At 39.0% G+C, this 20,269-nt stretch overlaps 1 protein-coding gene across 7 annotated transcripts in view; it reads right to left on the bottom strand.

Annotated features, from left to right (window-relative positions):
- Positions 1-20,269, bottom strand: part of CCDC141 (coiled-coil domain containing 141) — a 225,859-nt gene that overhangs the window by 142,509 nt on the left and 63,081 nt on the right. For 6 of the 7 annotated variants that reach the window (XM_033944939.1, XM_033944944.1, XM_033944945.1 and 3 more), the window contains 4 exons: positions 17,608-17,774; positions 10,881-11,022; positions 3,221-3,340; positions 1-189 (listed from right to left, as the gene is read on the bottom strand). In XM_033944939.1, the coding sequence (XP_033800830.1) occupies positions 1-189; positions 3,221-3,340; positions 10,881-11,022; positions 17,608-17,774 (618 nt within the window). The remainder of the gene's footprint in view (positions 190-3,220; positions 3,341-10,880; positions 11,023-17,607; positions 17,775-20,269) is intronic. The other variant, XM_033944941.1, reaches the window with a different exon arrangement.

Raw genomic sequence — 20,269 nt, 5'->3', positions numbered from 1 at the left:
CTCCTTTGCTGATTTAAAAAATTCCATATAGGCTTTTAGAACATTCAGTTTTGCAGTAATGTTGCTGCTTAGAGTTTTCAGCTCTTCCTTTAAACGTTCAGTGTTGGCAAATGCTGCTATTCCTGGTGGCTCAATTTCTTCAACCTCTTTAATTATTGCTACAGCTGTTTCCAGTTCCTGTGAGACTTCCTAGATGAGAAAAGGATAAAATACATTGGGTTCAAAAACACTAAAACTTTCCACCCTTTTGTGACCCTAGATATTTAGTTAGGCCACAAAATCCCCTGATCTGAGGGGGGTGCTGTGATGTGCTGGCCTCTTCCAATCTTCTTGCTCCTTGCATCATCCATGAGAACTGTTTAATTTGACATCTGCTGCTGCTATAAAGCCAGTTTGGCAATAAGAACTCTGAGATTTTACATCTTTTACTCCTGACAGAATTTTGCATGCACAGAATTTGCGCAGAATTCCACACCACCAAAGGACATGCAGAATTCTGCACATACTTAATAAAATTCATCCTAAGTTAAAAAAAAAAAAAAAGCATGTAACAAAAAATTATATTTTGGTAATATGAATAGTATAGATCAGTGTTTCCCAACCCTGTCCTGGAGGACCACCAGCCAGTCAGGTTTTCAGGATAGCCCTAATGAATTCGCATGGAGCAGATTTGCATGCCTTTCATCTCCATTATATGCAAATCTCTCTCATGCATATTCATTAGGGTTATCCCAAAAACCCGATTGGCTGGTAGCAGCAGCTCTGCTCACTCTCTTTTCCCCTCTAGCACTATGCTCCTGTGGCAAGAAGAGGAGGAAGTGAACCACTGCACAGCGGGTCACTTCCTCCTCCTATGCTGGCTGAACCACATTGAAATAAAAGAAAGCAAAGATTTTTAGGAAAAATAAAAAGAAATGTCTGCAAAGGCTGGACTTTTATAATGTGCATAGGACTCAGGGATCTCAAAGTCCCTCCTTGAGAGCTGCAATCCAGTCGGGTTTTCAGGATTTCCCCAATGAATATGCATTGAAAGCAGTGTATGCACATAGATCTCATGCATATTCATTGGGGAAATCCTGAAACCCCGACTGGATTGCGGCCCTCAAGGAGGGACTTTGAGATCCCTGGCATAGGTAGACCAACATACTTTTTTTATTCCACTACTGTAAATATTTTAAGTGTGCATGTTTTACTTGTACTGCAAAACAAGACCTATATTCAAACAGAATGTAAATAGGGACTATGGCCTAGATTCACTAAACTCACCGATCTGGATCATTGCTGGGCAATTTGTGGCTGAGTTTTACCGAGCGACCGATTCACTACAGATTCAGCATGCAAATGATCTGATTGGACGCACGCCCACAAGCGATCCCACAGATCGCTGTAGAGCGAATGAGACGCACGCACAGACTATCCTTGTTGGTTGTAGATGTCATTTTGCACATGCGCTTGCTCTTCGCACAAGCGAGCTCAAAATAAAGGGGGAGGGGTGGCTGCAGTTTACTTGGACATTTTAAAAGGAATGATTTTGTGCAGCCAGGTATGGAACAGAATATGCTTTAAATCTGCTGGTTAAAACCACAAGTTAAAACCACGGGCTAGCACTGCACTTTTTGCAGAATATAAGGGAGTTCGTATGCATATGTATAGATATTTCAAGGGGGAGAAAAAATCCATCGTGGTCTGCAGTGAACAACAGCAAGCAGAAAACAACGAAAAAACTGCAGATTATGTACAAGATGCAGGCGTAGTTTATTAATAAATGCAGCAACATATACAACCTTATGGCCAACCAAGGGACCCGACACGGTCCGTGTTTCGGATAACACGCCTTCCTCAGGGGTCCATGGTTGTTAAGGTATAAAGCAAACTGCATAAAAGATAACAAACACACGCCAATGACAATCAAATGGGGTCAAACGAGTCTTGCGCAGTGGCAAAAAAAGGTGCAAGACTCGTTTGACCCCATTTGATTGTTATTGGCGTGTGTTTGTTATCTTTTATGCAGTTTGCTTTATACCTTAACAACCATGGACCCCTGAGGAAGGCGTGTTATCCGAAACACGGACCATGTCGGGTCCCTTGGTTGGCCATAAGGATGTACAGTGGTGCCTCACACAACGAACTTAATTCGTTCCAGGAGCAAGTTTGTTATGCGAAAAGTTCGTTATGGGAAACGCGTTTTCCCATAACAATACATGTTAAAAAAAATTATTCGTTCTGCAGCATAAAATATGCTAAAATGACATAAAAAAAGATAAATTTGTCAAAATGGTGAAAATGGTGGTCTTGCTGAGGCCAAACTCTTTGACAAGGTCACACTGTTTTACTCCACATTCACTCCTTCTAATTATTTCCTGTTTCATTTCAACAGAAATCACCTTCCTGCTTTTTTTAGAAGCCATGATATATAAAAAATATTGAGTTTATCTTAAAAGGACGACTGCCGTGATACGTGCGTGCGTGTGTGATTTAATTCATAATGAAGAACGATTGCCGCGATACGTGTTTAAGTTAAGCGCTGTGACTAACGACTGCCTGCAGTGCCTGCGCGGAAGGATGCAATACATCGGCAGCGATCGTGGAAGCTCGGGCGACGTCGTTGTGTGAAACGAAGTTCGTTGTATGAATCATGACATGAAGTTCGTTGTGTGCAGCGTCCGCTGTGCGAGGCGTTCTTTATGCGAGGCACCACTGTATATGTTACTGCATTTATTAATAAACTACGCCTGCATCTTGTACATAATCTGCAGTTTTTTTCGTTGTTTTCTATGTATAGATATTGTACAGTTTTGCAGTTTTATATTTTTTAATTTGATGGTTGGGGTTGTAACCTCAATACTGGGATTTCAGGGCAGCAAAGAGCAGGAGAGTGAACAAGGACAGTAAGCGAATGGTCCTCAGCAGTCGCTTCATTTCGGATCGACAAACCCAATCGGTGTTTCTTCTTCTGCTTAGTGAATCGATGACTTCCTACTTATGCATGCCATTCCCCCTCATTTGCATGGGCGGATAAGATCGGGTGGGAGAATGATCGGGCAGAAGGTTAGTGAATCGGATCGGGATCGGGATCGGGGAACGATCGCAAACTGGTCAGGACATGATCGGTGAGTTTAGTGAATCTAGGCCTATGAGTTTGAAAATCATCTAGATTTTCAGTTAGCACCCTACTGAAAATTTATACTAGTTTGTAGTCATTCTTCAAGAGGTGTTTTACCTTCACTTCGTTTGCCATTTCTAAGTGCTGTCTCAAAACTCCTTCAGATTCTGCAAGACTGGAACCTGGATCTGTTCTCTTGGCAACCTCAGGGCTGATTTTCTCAATCCATATAGATATCTTTTACAGTAATAAACATATAGATAAATGTATTATTATAATAGGAATCATATAAAAAGTGCCTTCAACTTACAGCAGCTCTCTTTGAATGTTTATATATTAGCAATTACCAAGATAATTTGGGACAAGTAAAAAAACAAAAAAATAACCCCTAAACAAACAGAAGAATAAGGCTCCACAAGACATGCCAAAAAATGGAGCAACAGTGAAGATGATGAAGAGCCAATGAACGTTACTGCAAACATTTTATTGGGATCTTCTCTGACTTGACATGGGCTGCGTTTCAGCTACAGTGCCTGCTTCAGGAGTCTACAACACAAGTATAGTTATACCACATGAATGAACAGAACCTACAAAAATCCCATGAGATAAAAATAGGATTAAAAGAAACCCTTTTCATTATGCATAACATAAAACATATAATGCTGATAAAAAAGGATGAGTGTGATCTGCAAAGTAGGAAGACCTACATATCACAAATAGTTTTGATAACTATAATCCACACGAATATAAAATTAATAAAATTGGCTAGAGATAGATCTATCCACATCAATACATAAATAATTCAAAAAGATTTGCCAGTACATGACTGATAAAAAAAATATTTTTTATAAGGAACAAAATAATAGAGCATGTTATATACATGCCCTGTGAGTTGATAACCACCTTCAAAAACTGATACGCATTAAACCACATGTGAAACATGAGTTTATTTTAAAATTACTTAAACATCCTACCAGGAAAGGGAAAGGGTACCAGTTCAAACATTGATTTAAAGAGAAAAAGGGACTTCACACAATGCTAAAAATAACTAAAATATAAAAGAAAGCCAAAACATAGAGAACTCTACTTGATGGTATGTTGTCTCGATAATCTGGAGGAAACATAAAATCACCATCCTCCAAAGAAAAAGTACTATCTAAGAGAACAGTATGGTATTGATGAAAACAATATGGTACTGATCAAGACTATGGGCTCCTTTTACTAAGGTGCGCTAGCGTTTTTAGCGCGCGCTGCATTGCCATGCACACTAACGCTGCGCTATGTGCCAAAAACTAACGCCAGCTCAATGCTGGTGTTAGTATCTAGCGCGCTATAAAACCGCTAGCGCAGCTTAGTAAAAGGAGCGCTATATATATAAGCACTAAGGACACTATTAACATGAACTGAAACATGAAGAATGACAAAAAAGGGGATTAAACCATAAAAAATGTAAAGATGTGCCAAAACATATTAAATCTGCTGCCTCAGGAACAAGAATAGAGCATGAACTGCCAGTGTAGATATATATATACAGTGGTGCCTCGCATAACGAACGCCTCGCACAACAAACGCTGCACACAACGAACTTCATGTCTTGATTCACACAACGAACTTCGTTTCACACAACGAACTTCACACAACGAACTTCGTTTCACACAACGAACTTCGTTTCACACAACGAAGTCGCCCGAGCTGCCGATGTATTGCATCCTTCCGCGCAGGCACTGCAGGCAGTCGTTAGTCACTGCGCTTAACTGCCCTCTCTCACTGTATACAGTCGTCCTTTTAAGATAAACTCAATATTTTTTATATATCATGGCTTCTAAAAAAAGCAGGAAGGTGATTTCTGTTGAAATGAAACGGGAAATAATTAGAAGGAGTGAATGTGGGGTAAAACAGTGTGACCTCGTCAAAGAGTTTGGCCTCAGCAAGACCACCATTTTCACCATTTTGACAAATTTATCTTTTTTTATGTCATCTTAGCATATTTTATGCTGCAGAACGAATTATTTTTTTTAACATGTATTGTTATGGGAAAACGCGTTTCACATAACGAACTTTTCGCATAACAAACTTGCTCCTGGAACGAATTAAGTTCGTTGTGTGAGGCACCACTGTACATTGAAAAAGAACAAGTATAGTGTAATAAACTTAATCTATGACATAGGTTAATATATGATGAACTGATCGTGAAAGAACAATAATCAGTCATATTTTTAAAAAACTTAATGAAAAAAGAAACCCAACCCACTATGTATCACTGTGAACTGCCAGGTAATCATTCCATCATCAAAAGTACAACGTGTGAATCAAAACAAATCAATAACTCCCCTTTGAAAAACTAAGAACTGCCAAGCATAAATCATAACAAAGAGGTGCTGTAAACATAACAAACCGAAAGAAAAAGCCTCAGTTAAATTGGCAGGGGAAACCCACTCCACCATCCATCCATCATAGGCAGAAAAAACTTTTGTTGCACTATTTAAGTTGTTTTGATTTACTGTATAATGTTATGTAGGTGTTATTTTTGTGTATGTTATCTTGGAAACCACTGAGACTCCAGGCGGTATATACATTTTTTAAAATAAATAAACATGCACCCTCTGTGATACAAAAATGTCTAATGCAAAAATCAGAGAAAAAAACGCATTTCTAATCCGCACAAAAGAAAACTTGTGCATCACAATAAATTAGCTTTATTAATCCTTGATGCAAACCAAAAAAAGTGTAATGCAATAAATGAGAAATATACCAGGAGACTATGAGGAGCATAATCAAAACTTTAAAACGTCCAAAAACCCACCTAAGTTGGCACTTGGACGTTCTAATAGCAAGGACGTCCAAGTGCCAATAATCAAAACATTGCGATAGATGTTTGATATTTGTGAAATTTTGACTAGTAGTTATGTTTGACAGATTCTGTTGCTATCTTTCTGGTACAGGCAGTCCTTGGGTTAAGAATGAGTTCCGTTCTCTTAAACCATTCTTAAGTTGAATTTGTATGTAACTCAGATCCTATACAGTCTATAAAAACATTAAAGAACATTAAACATTAAAGAAACAGTCTTCAAAATAAAGTACTGTAGTTTAAATTGCAAGAAAAGATAGGAGGTTTACACTTATTTTTGTTCTTCATTAGTCCCACTGTTTCCTCTCCACCACATCTAACATTTCTCCTTCTCATCTCTTCCTTATGCATCTACATAAGAACATAAGAATTGCCGCTGCTGGGTCAGAGAAAACAAAACAAAAAACTCTGTGGAGTGACAATGTTCCATTTAGGAACATCATCACTTCACAGAGTTTTTTTGGTTTTCTCTGGATTTTCTTCTCTGTGGATATCCTGGGGTCAATTCCTTTTGTTTTTCGCTGCTGGGTCAGACCAGTGGTCCATCATGCCCAGCAGTCCGCTCACGCGGCGGCCCTCTGATCAAAGACCAGCACCCTAACTGAGACTAGTCCTACCAGCGTACGTCCTTCTTCATTATGAACCGTACCTTATGCCTCTCCCACCACCATGTCCAATATTTCTTTCTCTCTCCCTATGCCCAATTTACCTGCTTTCTTCATTTCCCCATGTGCACCATCTCTCTTTCCTCTCACTCAGACACCCATGCCCAACAATTCTCCCTTTCTATTCCCTCCCTACCTCAGCATCTCTTTCCCTCACTTCCTCCATCCTTCCATCCTATTTCCCAAGTTCATGCTCCCCTCCCTCACTCCATTCAGTGTCCCATGTTCATGTTCCCTTCCTCTTTTCCTCCGTTCTTTAGCCAAAGTTTGTGCCCCTCCCTTCATTCTATGTTCCAACACAACTCTGCTTCTTCCTTCCTATGCCAACGCAGTCCCACTTCCTCCCTTCCTGTCCCTGCATGCCGCTCATCACCTCCCTTTGTTCTGTGTCCGAAATTCGTGCCTCCAAAGAAAGGGACTTGGGGTAATGGTGGGCATTACCCAACGTGAGGTGGACACCTGGAATGCACTTCCAGAACATGTAATAGGGCAGAGTACGGTACTGAGGTTTAAGAAAGGATTGGACAATTTCCTGCTGGAAAAGGGGATAGAGGGGTATAGATAGAGGATTATCTGTTGGGCCGCCGCTTGAGCAGACTGCTGGGCACGATGGACCTCAGGTCTGACCCAGCAGAGGCATTGCATATGTTCTTATGTACCTCCTCTGGCCAGCTCCCTCCTCTCAGCCACACTTCTCTTGGCAAATCCACGAGCAGTGACTTCTCTATGCGGTCCACTGGTCTTCGCAAACCCGCAATCGGCGGCTCCTACATGCAGTCCGCTGACCCAGAAGCCATCTTTTTGACATCTGCATCAGAGGAAAGGATTCTGGGTCAGCAGGTCACATGAATGAGCTGCTGATTGCAGTTTTGTGAAGACCAGGGGACCACATGCAGGAGCCACTGCTTGCAGCTTTGACAATAGAAGTGCAGCTGGGAGGAGGGAGCCAGCCAGAAGAGGTAAACACCTGAGGGAATCATGAATTTGGGATGCGGAATGGAGGGGGATGATATGGAAGGGAAGAAGAGAGTCATGTTTAGACAGGAAGGGAGGAAGAAGGGGCACATTGGCACAAGAAGAGAGAGGCAGTTTGTAAGTACGAGTACTACGTAAGTTGAGCGTTCTTAAACCGGGGTCTGCCTGTAATTGTATAAAGTCATGTCCATGTTTTAAATGGCTCTTAGAAAATAGTGCCAGATATAAAAGTACAAGCTATGGCATGAATGTGTATACTTTTACTTAAGGCTTTGCCAGGGGATCAGTCTGATTGGTGCATGGGCAAAATTTGTAAGCACATGTGTTAATTTATATAATATGCTAATTTATGTATATACTTGCAGACTATCCACAAGGATTTATTCCTGCATTCAAGAAAGTACATCGGTGCCTATATTCAAAATGCAATTTATGTCTCTTACATGGTTTTTATAAATGCACATAGGCACTTATTTGTCTTTATAAAATAGGGCCTAAATAGGTGACTATTTGACCTTTTAATTTATGCACACTGTTATAAAATTGTTCTTTAAAGGCAGAACTCTATAATTGGCAGCCTCAGTTTAGGTGCCACAAGTATGTGCAGTAGAAAACCTAACTGTAATTGAACCTAGGCACATAGAGGGAAATTCTATACATGGTGCCTACATTAATAAAATAAATTTCAAAATTAGAGTTAATGACATCATTAATGAGCTTTAACAAGCTCATACTGAAAACAAGAAAATAAAGGTAAGTAAAATATAGGTGGAGGACTGAAGAGTGAGAGGGTAAAATTTGAGTAGGTAGAGAGAAAAGAGAAAAAGAGGAACTCTGTCAGATGAATGTATTGAGGAAGACAGGAACAAAGTAGAGAAAGGACAAGTGACAGCACCCACTGGAAAGAGAGGAGAAAACAGAAATTGGGACCAACAGGCTTGGAAAAGAAAATGCCCAAATGTAGAAAAAAGTACTCTATTTTTATTAAGTGGAATATGTTAGTTATGGGAAATGTGCAACGTGAATGACTTTGTATTTTGTTGGAAATTTATTTCTTTGTTGACTTCTTGAGCTATCCAGTTTAATTTTATCTTCATATTTGTATTTCAAATTTGTGATCCATTAATGAGGGTCTGTCTATATTTTTGTGTCATGGAGGTGGTATGTTCTGTTTGTATATAGTTTGTGTAGAACTCTGTAGTAGTCCCAATTGTTCAGTTTTACTAGTAGTAAATGTATTCGTGTCTTAGGACCCTGTGTAATATTATAGTGCTGCCTATTTATAGGTATTTATTTATTTTAGAAATTTGTAGTCCACATATCCCACAATTCTATGTGGAGTACACACTTCTATGTGGATTTTCCATCTGAAAGCCCCAATATTGTGTAAATTCTGTAGTGGAAAGATTTATTTTGCTATTATTCAGACGACAGTTATTTGTGTGATATTCTGAGCTGTTCTTGATATGTTTTGCATATGAATAATTTGAACTTTAATATCACTGGTATTGAGCTGATATTTAGTTTTCTGTACACAATGCAGAATCCATCATGCCTCACAAGTTGTACTTTTATTAATGTTCTTTCAATCAAAATAAAAGAAAAAAACTCATTATAGGCTTCAAATGTTTATTTGCAATGCCATAGGTCCATAAAATTGCATAAAATCATCTTTCTGTTTTGACGGAGAGATGCGGGGAAGCAAATTAAGACTTGGAGATGATGAGGGAGCAGGGAGGGATGAAAATTGCGGGAACGGTGAGGGGATGGGGATGAAAAGCATGTTTCACTATGAAGACAGGGAGGGAATGGGAAAAAAATCTTTGGTTATAGGGAGAGAATAGGGATTAATCTTTGTCCCTGCAATCACTCTCGACTGCCTACACTTACATTAGCCATAGAGGTGACATAAATGCGGGTGCCTAAATACATCAAGGGTATTTTGTAAGCTATTTGTGTAATGTGGGAGCCCTGCTTATGCTCCACCCTTGTTCCATATTTGCCCTCTTGCAAATACAGTGGTGCCTCACACAACGAACTTAATTGGTTCCAGGAGCAAGTTTGTTATGCGAAAAGTTCGTTATGTGAAACGCGTTTTCCCATAACAATACATGTTAAAAAAAATAATTCGTTCTGTAGCATAAAATATGCTAAGATGACATAAAAAAAGATAAATTTTTTGTTATTATTTTTATTTAGATACATCTAAAAACATAATTGTTTTTTAAAACAACACACATTTTTTAAATTTAAAGACAGACTAAGTAGAGTCTAATTTTACAGTGAGAGAGGGCAGAGTCTCAGCGGCAAAAACTGGGACTTAACTGTTCATTTTTTAAATGCCTGCATGGTTGAAAATGTTGTCCATTTCCTTGGGCAGATCATTCTGTCTATAATACTAGTTTATACTTACAGTATTACAAAATGGTCTTAATGGATAAGCTTTTTTTTTCCTGTTTCTTTCAATATGTAAACAGAATGCCAATGGTGAGAGAGAACAAAGCTGTTATTTTTCTAGCATCGGGGAAGCGGCGAGAATAGCTCCGCCCCCCCCCAACGCATCAGCAGTAGGCGCCGGGCCCCTGCGAGCCGACGGTCCGCCACTGCACAGGGAGCCAGGCAGAGAGAGGGCAGTTAAGCGCAGTGCCTGCGCGGAAGGATGCAGCTCGGGCGACTTCGTTGTGTGAAACGAAGTTCGTTGTAGGAAGCAAGACATGAAGTTCGTTGTGCGCAGCGTTCGCTGTGCGAGGCGTTCGTTATGCGAGGCACCACTGTATGTGCTATGTAAGATTGTTGTGTGATTGGAGAATAGTATTTAGGTGGCACACTAGCATATACAATATAAGGCCAGAAATCTGGACCACCTGAGAGTCTGGACCACCCAAGAATTCAGACTCTTTAGAAAAGAGAGCGAGAAAGAGAGACAGAGACGGTGATGATAGAGCTCTTACAGTAAATGTTATAAACAGGAAAAAATGAACATTCCAAAACAAATTTTACAGTAGAATACCTACATTTTCTATGACTCTCTTAATATGGTCTAATTCGATGAGACATTATATTTAAGTTGCTGAGAATCTGGAAAAATCTGAACTGACCAAAACCCTGAGCAGTCCAGATTTTTGTACTTGTACTGTATGTAAGTTCATACCTACATGTGTATATGTTTGTGTTCTAAACATGTGCAATGGGCAAGTAAATGTTTTTACCCAATTTATGGAATCGACGTTCAGAAACAGTTTGTGTGCCAAAGATGAAGAAATAAAGAGCATATGAACTGATAATATACCTTTTTAAGATGATTTTCCAAGGAAATAATTTGTTCCTGTTTCTTAGCATCATACTCTTTGGCTGGAAGGCATAGGCGGATTAGTTGATCCACTCTTTTCTGAATGTGTCTTACTGTTTCTTGAATTCCAGCCATTTGAGAGCTAAAGAAGAATGAATCAGCTGTTAGCACTGTTTCTAGGTGGATGTCAAGTTGACTAATTAGAAGAAAACAGTGCTGCCTTTTCACCTGGGACCAGGGTAGATTTGATTTATATCAAATTGATTTAAATCATGATTTAAAATCACTAGTCAGAAAGACTTGATTTACATCAGGATTTTCTACAGAAAGACTCATTTTTGCTAGTATTATTTTAATATTGACATCATATGAAGATTTCATTTTTTCAGATTAGTTTAATAGTTATATCAAAAATTACTGATTTGGTTATGTTATTAAAAAATACATAGATAAATAATTATAAAATTATTGTGAGGTGAACTATCTCCAGTTTAATAGATTAATTATACATATTTGGATGTTTCTGCTGTACTTTATTGAAAAGAGAAAAATAATCATTATCTTAATAAGAATTTAAATTGATTTATTTAACCAAAACAATAATATTATAGCATATATATATATATATATATATATATATATATATATTCTTATATTTGCTTAAACCTCCATCCCCTCCCCTTTTAATAAACCGCGATAGAGGTTATTAGTGCAGGGAGCTGCGCTGAATATTCTGCGCTGCTCCCAACGCTCATAGGAACTCTGTTGCTCCTTTATAGCCAATATTTTTGAATATTTATACCCTTTCACCCTATCTTCACAGAATCAATAATTCACCATAGAATATCTGACCATTTATGGCCCATCAGTTACCAATGTTTAACTAAAGACACTCTGTCTCTTTCTGTGCATACCCTAGATTTATGGTCATTCAGACGCACTTTAATAGAACAAATTGTGCGTCCCACGTATAACTTGTTACAGGGACACTAAATTAAGTAGACCACATAAGTGGAATTACAGTTAGTCCTCTCATGAGTATAGTATATGGTATCCTTGTCTGGATGTTGGCAACATTTACCCACCATGGCAAATTCACACCATTGGCAATTGCCACAAACTGTGTGACTCTGTTGAGGTGGTTGGATGTTATTTTTCATTAATTTGCCAAAATTTCTTGTCCATTTATATGAAAATATAAGCCTCTCTGGAAACTTCACACTTGCCAACTGGGCCACATGCCAATGTTGAACAATTAGCTGATTCACTTTGAATGAGAGAGGGGTATATTTTTGAACAAAGATCATACCAGATGTTGTCTTTTCTTCATGGTAATTTAAGAGCAATTAAAGTTGAGCATACTTAGCTTGTAAGTATGCCTATTGAACTATTGTTTTGGATAACCCCGCTGGTAAAATCTGTTTCATCAACTTAGCCTGATGATGAAATTCCTCCAGGTCGGAACAAATATGTCTCAAATATGTCTGGATTAATTGGAAACATGTTCCCCATCAGGGGGTTAAAATTTTGAAATAGAATGGACTCAGTAATAACAGTACTTTTGGTATTACTATGATGTAATGCAGCACATTCTGATGTCAGTGCCAAACCACTAAGCAATTAAATACGCCATGATGTTAGCGCCAAACCAGCTGAGCACTTAAATAAAGCATGTCATGACATTAACGTCAGATCAGCTGAGCATTTAAATTGTCGGCAGAAGACGATGACGTCAGGTTTCATGGCATTCATTTGAATCCAATATAGGTAAGCACTAATAGTGACTATTATGAATTAGTGTTTCAGTCCTACACACTGCAAAACATTTTTTAAACTCATTTTTGTGTTTAGATGTAGATATGATAATATAACCCCTCGACCCTGAAGAAAGTTTCTCTGAAACATGTATGTTGGGAGAGGTAACGACATTAATTGAATACAATAAGAAGTATGAACTCACAAGGTAAATGGTGAAAATATATTTTAATATCACGTAGATGTAAGAAAATGAAAATGAACTAAAAAGAAAAATCACATTTATATTCAATACGTATTATATGTACAGTAATTGGATCGATGGTAGTTGCTAGTTGTTGGGGGCGGTTTTTTTTTTTAATCTCTAACGGCATTCTGAAGATCCATACAACAATTTAAAACCATGATAGAATAATTTTGAATTATGTGCTACAGGTTAGGTTACAATTTTCAGTATGTGGAAGACTTGAATTTAAAGACATGCCCTTCTTCTGTTGTTATACAAGCACATACAAAAGGATCATCATGGACATTATTCCACCCATCAAGACTTAGGTTAACAATTTTACTCTCTAGACGTGTTCCACATTGCTCCGTTTCTCTGTCATATACTTTATTCAGCAGGTTCCCTGCAGCACCTGCTATGCTGGGTGGACTGTATCCTGGCATCAGTAACTGAACCATATTAATGAAGTGTGGGTTTTCAATCAGACAGAAAGAAGAGTTTCTTGGATAACAAACAAACTGGGCAATTTTTCCATCAATTACCTCTTTTTCTAATCCGCTGGTTTTTATCACTTTTAGGTAATATACTTTGGACATGTGATATGTATAATCAAAGACATAAGCTCTGTGGGTGCCCGGGCACCCCCAATATTTTTGTCACCTCATGTGACCAGAGCTGTTGCACGGTCCCTTCTGTCCACCTCCCTCCCTTCCCCTCACCTTCCCACAGTGGCATACCAAGGGATTGCTTTGAGGGCCAACATCATGAACTTCTTCCGGCAGCAGCAGCATTCACAATGTGCTGCTCTTGGCTTCGGGCCTTCCTCTCTGCTGAGTCCTGCCTACTTCCTGTTCCCATGAAGGCAGGACCCGGCATAGAGGAAGGCCTGAAGCCAAGAGCAGCACATTGTGAATGCTGCACTGCCAATTGTGGAGGAGGTGACAAAGAGAAGGGAAGCAGTGGGGGAGATAATTGATGCACCCGACTGGGGAGAAGGAAGACCAGGGAAGGGAGGGGAGGGAAGGAAAGGAAAGGGAGGAAAGAAAGAAAGGAGATGCAAGACAATGGAGGGGGAGGGATAGAAGCCAGGGCATGGAAGGAAGGGAAGGAGACATGGAAAGGGGAGAGGAAGGAGGGAGGGAAAAGAAGGAGAGGAAATTCCAGAGCATGGAGGGTGAGGGAGTGATGAAAGGATAGGAGAGAGATGCCAGGGCATCAGAGGAGGGAAGGAAAGGAGATAGATGCCTGACCAAGCGGAAAGGAAGGAGAGGAGATGCCAGACCATGGAGGGGGGAGGGATAGATTTAAGGGAAGGAGAGGAGAGATGCCAAGTCATGGGAGGGGGAGGGGAGAAAAGGAAGGAGACAGAGATGCCAGACCATGGGGGGAAGAAAGGAAGGTAAAGAGAAGAGAGAGATGCCAGAGCATAGGGGAGGGGTTGGAGACAGAGAGAGAAAACTGGAAAGTGAAGCTGAAATGAATCATGTACAAAAGAGAAAAGGGGCACCGGATAGACAATTTATGGAAGGGATGTAGAAAAAAGGGAAGATGCCATATGGAAGGGGGAGTGGGCAGTCAGAGAATGGATGGAAGGGGTATTGAGAAAGGGTAGTGGATTAAAGGGACAGAGAGAGAGAGGACAGATAGTGAATGGAAGGGGCAGAGAAAGAGGGCAGACAGTGGATGGAAGGTGCAGAGAAAGAGGGCAGAGGCTGGATGATAAGGGCAGATGCTGCATGGAAGGAGAGAAAGGGCAGATGTTGGATAAAAAGAAGAGAGCGAAGAGAAGATGATTAAAGCAGAAATGACCTAAGGCAGAAAAAAGATTTGGCCTAATAAGATTATACTAATTAATTTGTCTAGTGAATCATCAGCAGATGAGAGAGTGAGCAAGGGACAACCTATAGTTCAGCAAACCAGTATTGCCACAGTTTTGGTTTTTTTTACGGTTTCCAAATCAACGCACAAGCCAGTGAAGACTCACTGATTATCATATTTAATTTGTCCTCAAGACAACTAACATCCATAGAGGAATCAGTTTGGGAATTAGGACTATCTTTTGTACCGACACCAAGGTACAATCCACATTTTGTTCGAGTATACTTGCATTGATTTTTTAGATCATTAAAATTAAGACTTCATTTTGGTACAAATGAACACATTCAACAGGAAGCAGATATTGGAGAACAAAAATCATTTCTGTCAACTCATAGGCTACGATGCCACCTGAGCCAAAGATAATATGATTGCGGTGTTTGAAAATAAGGTGATTAAAGATCTCACTAATATTGAGAATCAACAGGGTGGGTGTTGGGATAATATGCCAAAAGTATAAAAGCAAGAATTAGCTTCACTTCAAATTGATGAGAGTGTGGTGCAGTGGTAAAATCTACAGCCTCAGCACCCTGGGGTTGTGGGTTCAAACCCATGCTGCTCCTTGTGACCCTGGGCAAGTCACTTAATCTCCCCATTGCTCTAGGTACATTAGATAGATTGTGAGCCCACAGGGACAGATAGGGAAAAATGCTTGAGTACCTGAATAAACTAATATAAAACGTTCTGAGCTCTCCTGGGAGAACGGTATAGAAAATTGAATAAATAAATATAGCCGATAAAGGGGGAGGGATAGTTGTGCTTGATAGAACAGCTTACCTTAATGAGGGGTATCGACAATTACATGGTCTTACAGTATACACAAAGTTATCTATTAGCCCCACTGTTGATTTTCAGAAGGAGGTATATGCCCTACTAATTAAAGCAAATAAACAGGGGATTATTTCTTTTAAGGAATTTAATTATTTATACAACAAATTTCCTAATATCTCTTATATATATATTTTTTTTTGCCTAAAGTGCACAAGTCCATTGAAACCCCCCAGGAAGATCTATTGTGTCTTGTTGTAACTCATTATTTGAACCCCTTTCACAGTATTTAGATTTCTATCTTCAGCCATTTGTATTCACTAGCCCCTCATACATTAGAGATTTGATGGACTTTATGCAGAAATTGCAAGATCTTGTCACTGTGCTAGATACTAATGAGAAAATATGGCTGGTCACGTTAGATATTACATCATTATATACTAGCATTTCGCAAATGGAAGCATTACAAGTAATAGACCAATATTTGGCTAAGTCTGACACAATAGGATGTAAGAAGAAATTATTAATGTGTATGGCAAATTTTGTAATTCGATATAATTATTTTAGTTTTGAGAGTCAATTTTACTTGCAATAAAAAAGATTGCTATGGGGGCCACAGTGGCTCCTACAGTTGCATGCCTTTATATGGCAAATTTTGAACAACAATTCATCTATGATTCCACATATGTTAAGAATATTGTTATCTGGAAATGATTCATTGGTGATATATTTTTTATTTGGAAGGGGGAGGAGTGTACTGTATATCAGTTTATACAATATTTGAATCAATGTAACCTCCACCTGGTGTTTTCAGAAACTATGGGCTCCTTTTACTAAGCTGCGTTAGGGTTTAAAAAAAAATTATTTATTAATTTTTATTACTAACAAAAAGTGCAACACAATATTCACATCAGTAATAATAACTAAGCACTTAAATACAATCAGTATTAGTACAACAATATATGCCCTCCCCCCACAATTACCTTAAAGATCACCCTAATAATACATCCCCCCACCCAACCCCCGGATGTGTCTGAATTACATCAGTAAAAGAAGGCTAAATGAACTATAACAATTGTACAAAAGATGTTAATGGACCCCAAGCTAAATTAAATATCTTACAATGCCCTAAAATATCGGCATTCATCTTTTCATACCTGTAGCTTAAACATAAGCTCGCCCACCAAAAGGAAAAATTAAGACAATCATAGTTAGGGCTTTAACGCATGGAATAACACATGATACATTGTGCATGCACTAGACTTTAATACCAGCATTGAGCTGGTGTTAGTTCTAGCCGCATATACACAGTGTAGCATGCGGTAATTTCCTGCGTGCGCTTAAAACGCTAGTTCACCTTAGTAAAAGGAGCCCTATTAGTGCTTTTCAAGTCAATTTTTGGGATATTAGTATATTGTATAGGTCAGGGCAGTTTGAGACTACTATATTTAGAAAAAAATCTGATAAGAACACTTTGCTCCATTATAAAAGTCATCACGTTAAGTATGTGGTGTTAAAACAGCTACGTACCATACATTCTCTGCAGAGCTGTACATTCTTCCTTCTAAGGAAGCAATTGGAGAAACATGGACTGTGTAGAGGAAGATTGCAGTTATATTTGAACTGAAGATCTATAATGACTATGTGATATTCATTAAGGATTATTAAAGGAAAAGAATAAGAAGAAATGCAATATGAACTATTTTGAACATGTTTTTTGGCATGAGTGGGGAGCACTGTGAGCATTTGGAATATTGAGATCAATGGACCGAGAGGATTCTGAGCAATTGAGACAAGTACAGTGGTACCTTGGTTTGCGAGCGTAATTTGTTCCGGAAGCATGCTCGCAATCCAAAGTGCTTGTATATCAAAATAACAGTGTAGGGAGTCAATGAGTCTGATTTTGGCTGAGCTGCACAAATGCATCCTGATCACAACAGGGTAAGGCCTCTTGTACTTCATAGGCCCTGGTACAGGCATACTAACTTTCACCTGTGCTTACAGCTTCCTTATGCTAGGAACCCAAGTATATAATTAATTGTGAATTTCTGTGAAATTTTAAGGAATGACTTGTTTCCATGAACTAAAGGAGCTTTCACCCACCTATTGGAGTCCTTGATTAAATGCTTCCCTTTATGCAGAACATCCACTGTGCACTCTTCAGCTTCCTTTTGTAGGTCTTTAAGCTTCATGGTCATAACAGGCTCACTTAGATCCTTTGATTTTAGCAGTTTCAAGCAAGCCTCAATATTTTCAAGTTTATCAAATGCCTGACAAAATAAAGTTGTGATTTATTAATAAATATATTTACATGGTGATGGAAAAACTAGACTAAAATGTATACATTTTTAGGTAGTTACTGTACAATTAAAATGCTGATGTTAGTCCAGTGATTTCTAATATCTCACTTTTGGTACAGCAATAATTCTGCCACTAGTACCTTTGTACTGTCAGTAGCTTTCAAAACTTTCATACTATTGGGTCAATATGCAGCTGCTGGTAGTCTGTGTTTTTTGGGGGGGTTTTAGGCATTGACTGCTTCTGGTTAAATTAGATCCAAGATATTCAATGCTAGGACAAATCCAGACACCAGCATTGACTATTCATGTCTTTGGTGAACTTGGAAGTTAGGTAGATGCTGAACGATATTCAGTGCAGGGTGATGAATGTTTGGAATAGTCTCCCAGTGGAGGTGGTGGAGACTAGAGAATGACACGGGGACACATTTTCCCCCATCCTTGAAGGAACTCATTTTCCCATCCTGTCCCCATGAGTTCTTTTCCTGTCCCTGTCCCTGTCCCATCCCTGTAAATTCTGTCCCCATCTGCACAAGCCTCAAACACTTTAAAATCATAAGTGTTCGAGGCCTGTTCAGATAAGGAGGAGCTTACAGGAATGGGTCAGGAACAGGGACTGCGACAAAACTTGTGGGGACGGGATGGGAAAAATGAGTTCCTGCGGGGATGGGGAAAAATTTGTCCCTTTGTCATTCTCTAGTGGATACAAAGGGCGTGATTCTATAAAGGATGCCTAAGCTCGCTTAAGTCCCACCTAAAGTTAAGCGGGACTTAGGCATCCAAACTAAGTGGTTAATAAACAATTTAAGGGTCTTAACAAGTGATAATTGGTAGTTGGACACTCAAAGGATGTGGACGCAATTCTTTGGGCACCTTTCAAGAAAAATTGTGCCTAACCATATAGGCATGGGTGTGGTGTGGTGTGGGAGAGGCTTTGATGTGGACGCCTCTTCACTCATTTACATATATTTGGACGCCATAGTGCATACATCTAACACTGAAATTGTAGATGAATGAAAAGCAGGTCTACTTTTCAGCGTGGTTTGAGCTTTAGATAGACATGAGTTCTGTGGATGGGACAAAGGCGGGCTTTGGACGTCCTCAATACGATCTGCTAAATAGGGTTCTGGGTTTTTATTTTTGCTTTATTAAGCTCAAAATACATTTAATAACACACCACATAAACAGGGCACATCAATACAAAGATATTGCATGTAAAAAGTACTATTTTTCTGGCCAAACAGCTTCCAGTTCATTGCAAATGGAGTTGTGCAGCTGCAGAATAGTGACCTCCTTGTGAGATCATCAAGGTGCACTTGCAAGGTGGAATGCCACAATTAAAATATGTGCTGGAGTACATGAAGAAGGACATGATACTACTCGAAAGGGTCCAGAGAAGAGTGATTAAAATGATTAAGGAGCTGGAGGAGTTGTCTTACAATGAAAGATTAGGGAAACTGGGCCTTTCCTCCCTTGAACAGAGGAGATTGAGGGTTGGTTGCTGTCATTTGACAGTCCCATTTGGGACCGGAAATGACACCAACAGGATTCTCTATTTCAGTCCCTGGTAGGACGCCGTGGCCATATTTTGATGCCGGCAGCATGTATAGGTAATGAATAGGAATAGCAGGTAGAACCTTCCCATGTTTAAGATTTTTATAGCACATAAGGTAGTTCTGTTTAGTAATCTTTATTGGGGTCTTTATGATTCTTAGGTATGTTCTGTTTGTATATTTTCAGTCCCCAGCCTTGACAAAGAACGAGAGAAACGCGTTGGTAAAGGGGACGCAAGACTTAGAAACTGCAAAGCTAAGCTAATAAATAAGTTATTAAATATGTTAAATAAGTTATTGAATCTATCAAAATGCATAGAAATGGATGAAATATGTAAATGATAAGCACAACAGAACAAAAAGTAAAAGAAATATCAAATGACAAAAAAGATATTCAAAGATAAAAGCATAATAAGTATGCCATATTGGGAAGCACGAGGAATTGAACCCCCGAGGAACTATGAGTGTTCCGGGGGTGGTCTGATATCCCTTAGCAATACTATTATAAATACCAAACAGTGAACAGCCTACTCTTGGTCTGAATGTGAAGTATTGATGTGGATTATACCAGTGATTAGTGTATGGTCCTATGAATGTACACTACTATTTTATAAAGGCACATATGTTGTCTTTAAAAAATATCTACATATTTTATGAGAGTTTACACCTACTCTAAGGCAGGTGTAAATATAAGCATGTACTTCATTTATGTACACAAATATTTTATAAAATGAACATCTGCACTTCACCTCTACCCAAACTGAATCCCTGACAACACCTACATATATATCATATAACAACTGTTGCTATCTTTTTGTATGCCTAATTTTTACGCATGCATACACCCCTGCACAATTTTCTAATAGCCAGTTTCTAAGTGTAAAGCATGCTTTAAAAAATTACCCCATTCATTTA

This window comes from Geotrypetes seraphini, chromosome 5 (genome assembly GCF_902459505.1).
Source record: "Geotrypetes seraphini chromosome 5, aGeoSer1.1, whole genome shotgun sequence".
NCBI lineage: Eukaryota > Metazoa > Chordata > Amphibia > Gymnophiona > Dermophiidae > Geotrypetes > Geotrypetes seraphini.
Note: the sequence above shows the minus strand (reverse complement) of the source record. Positions and strands in the feature narration are given on the sequence as shown.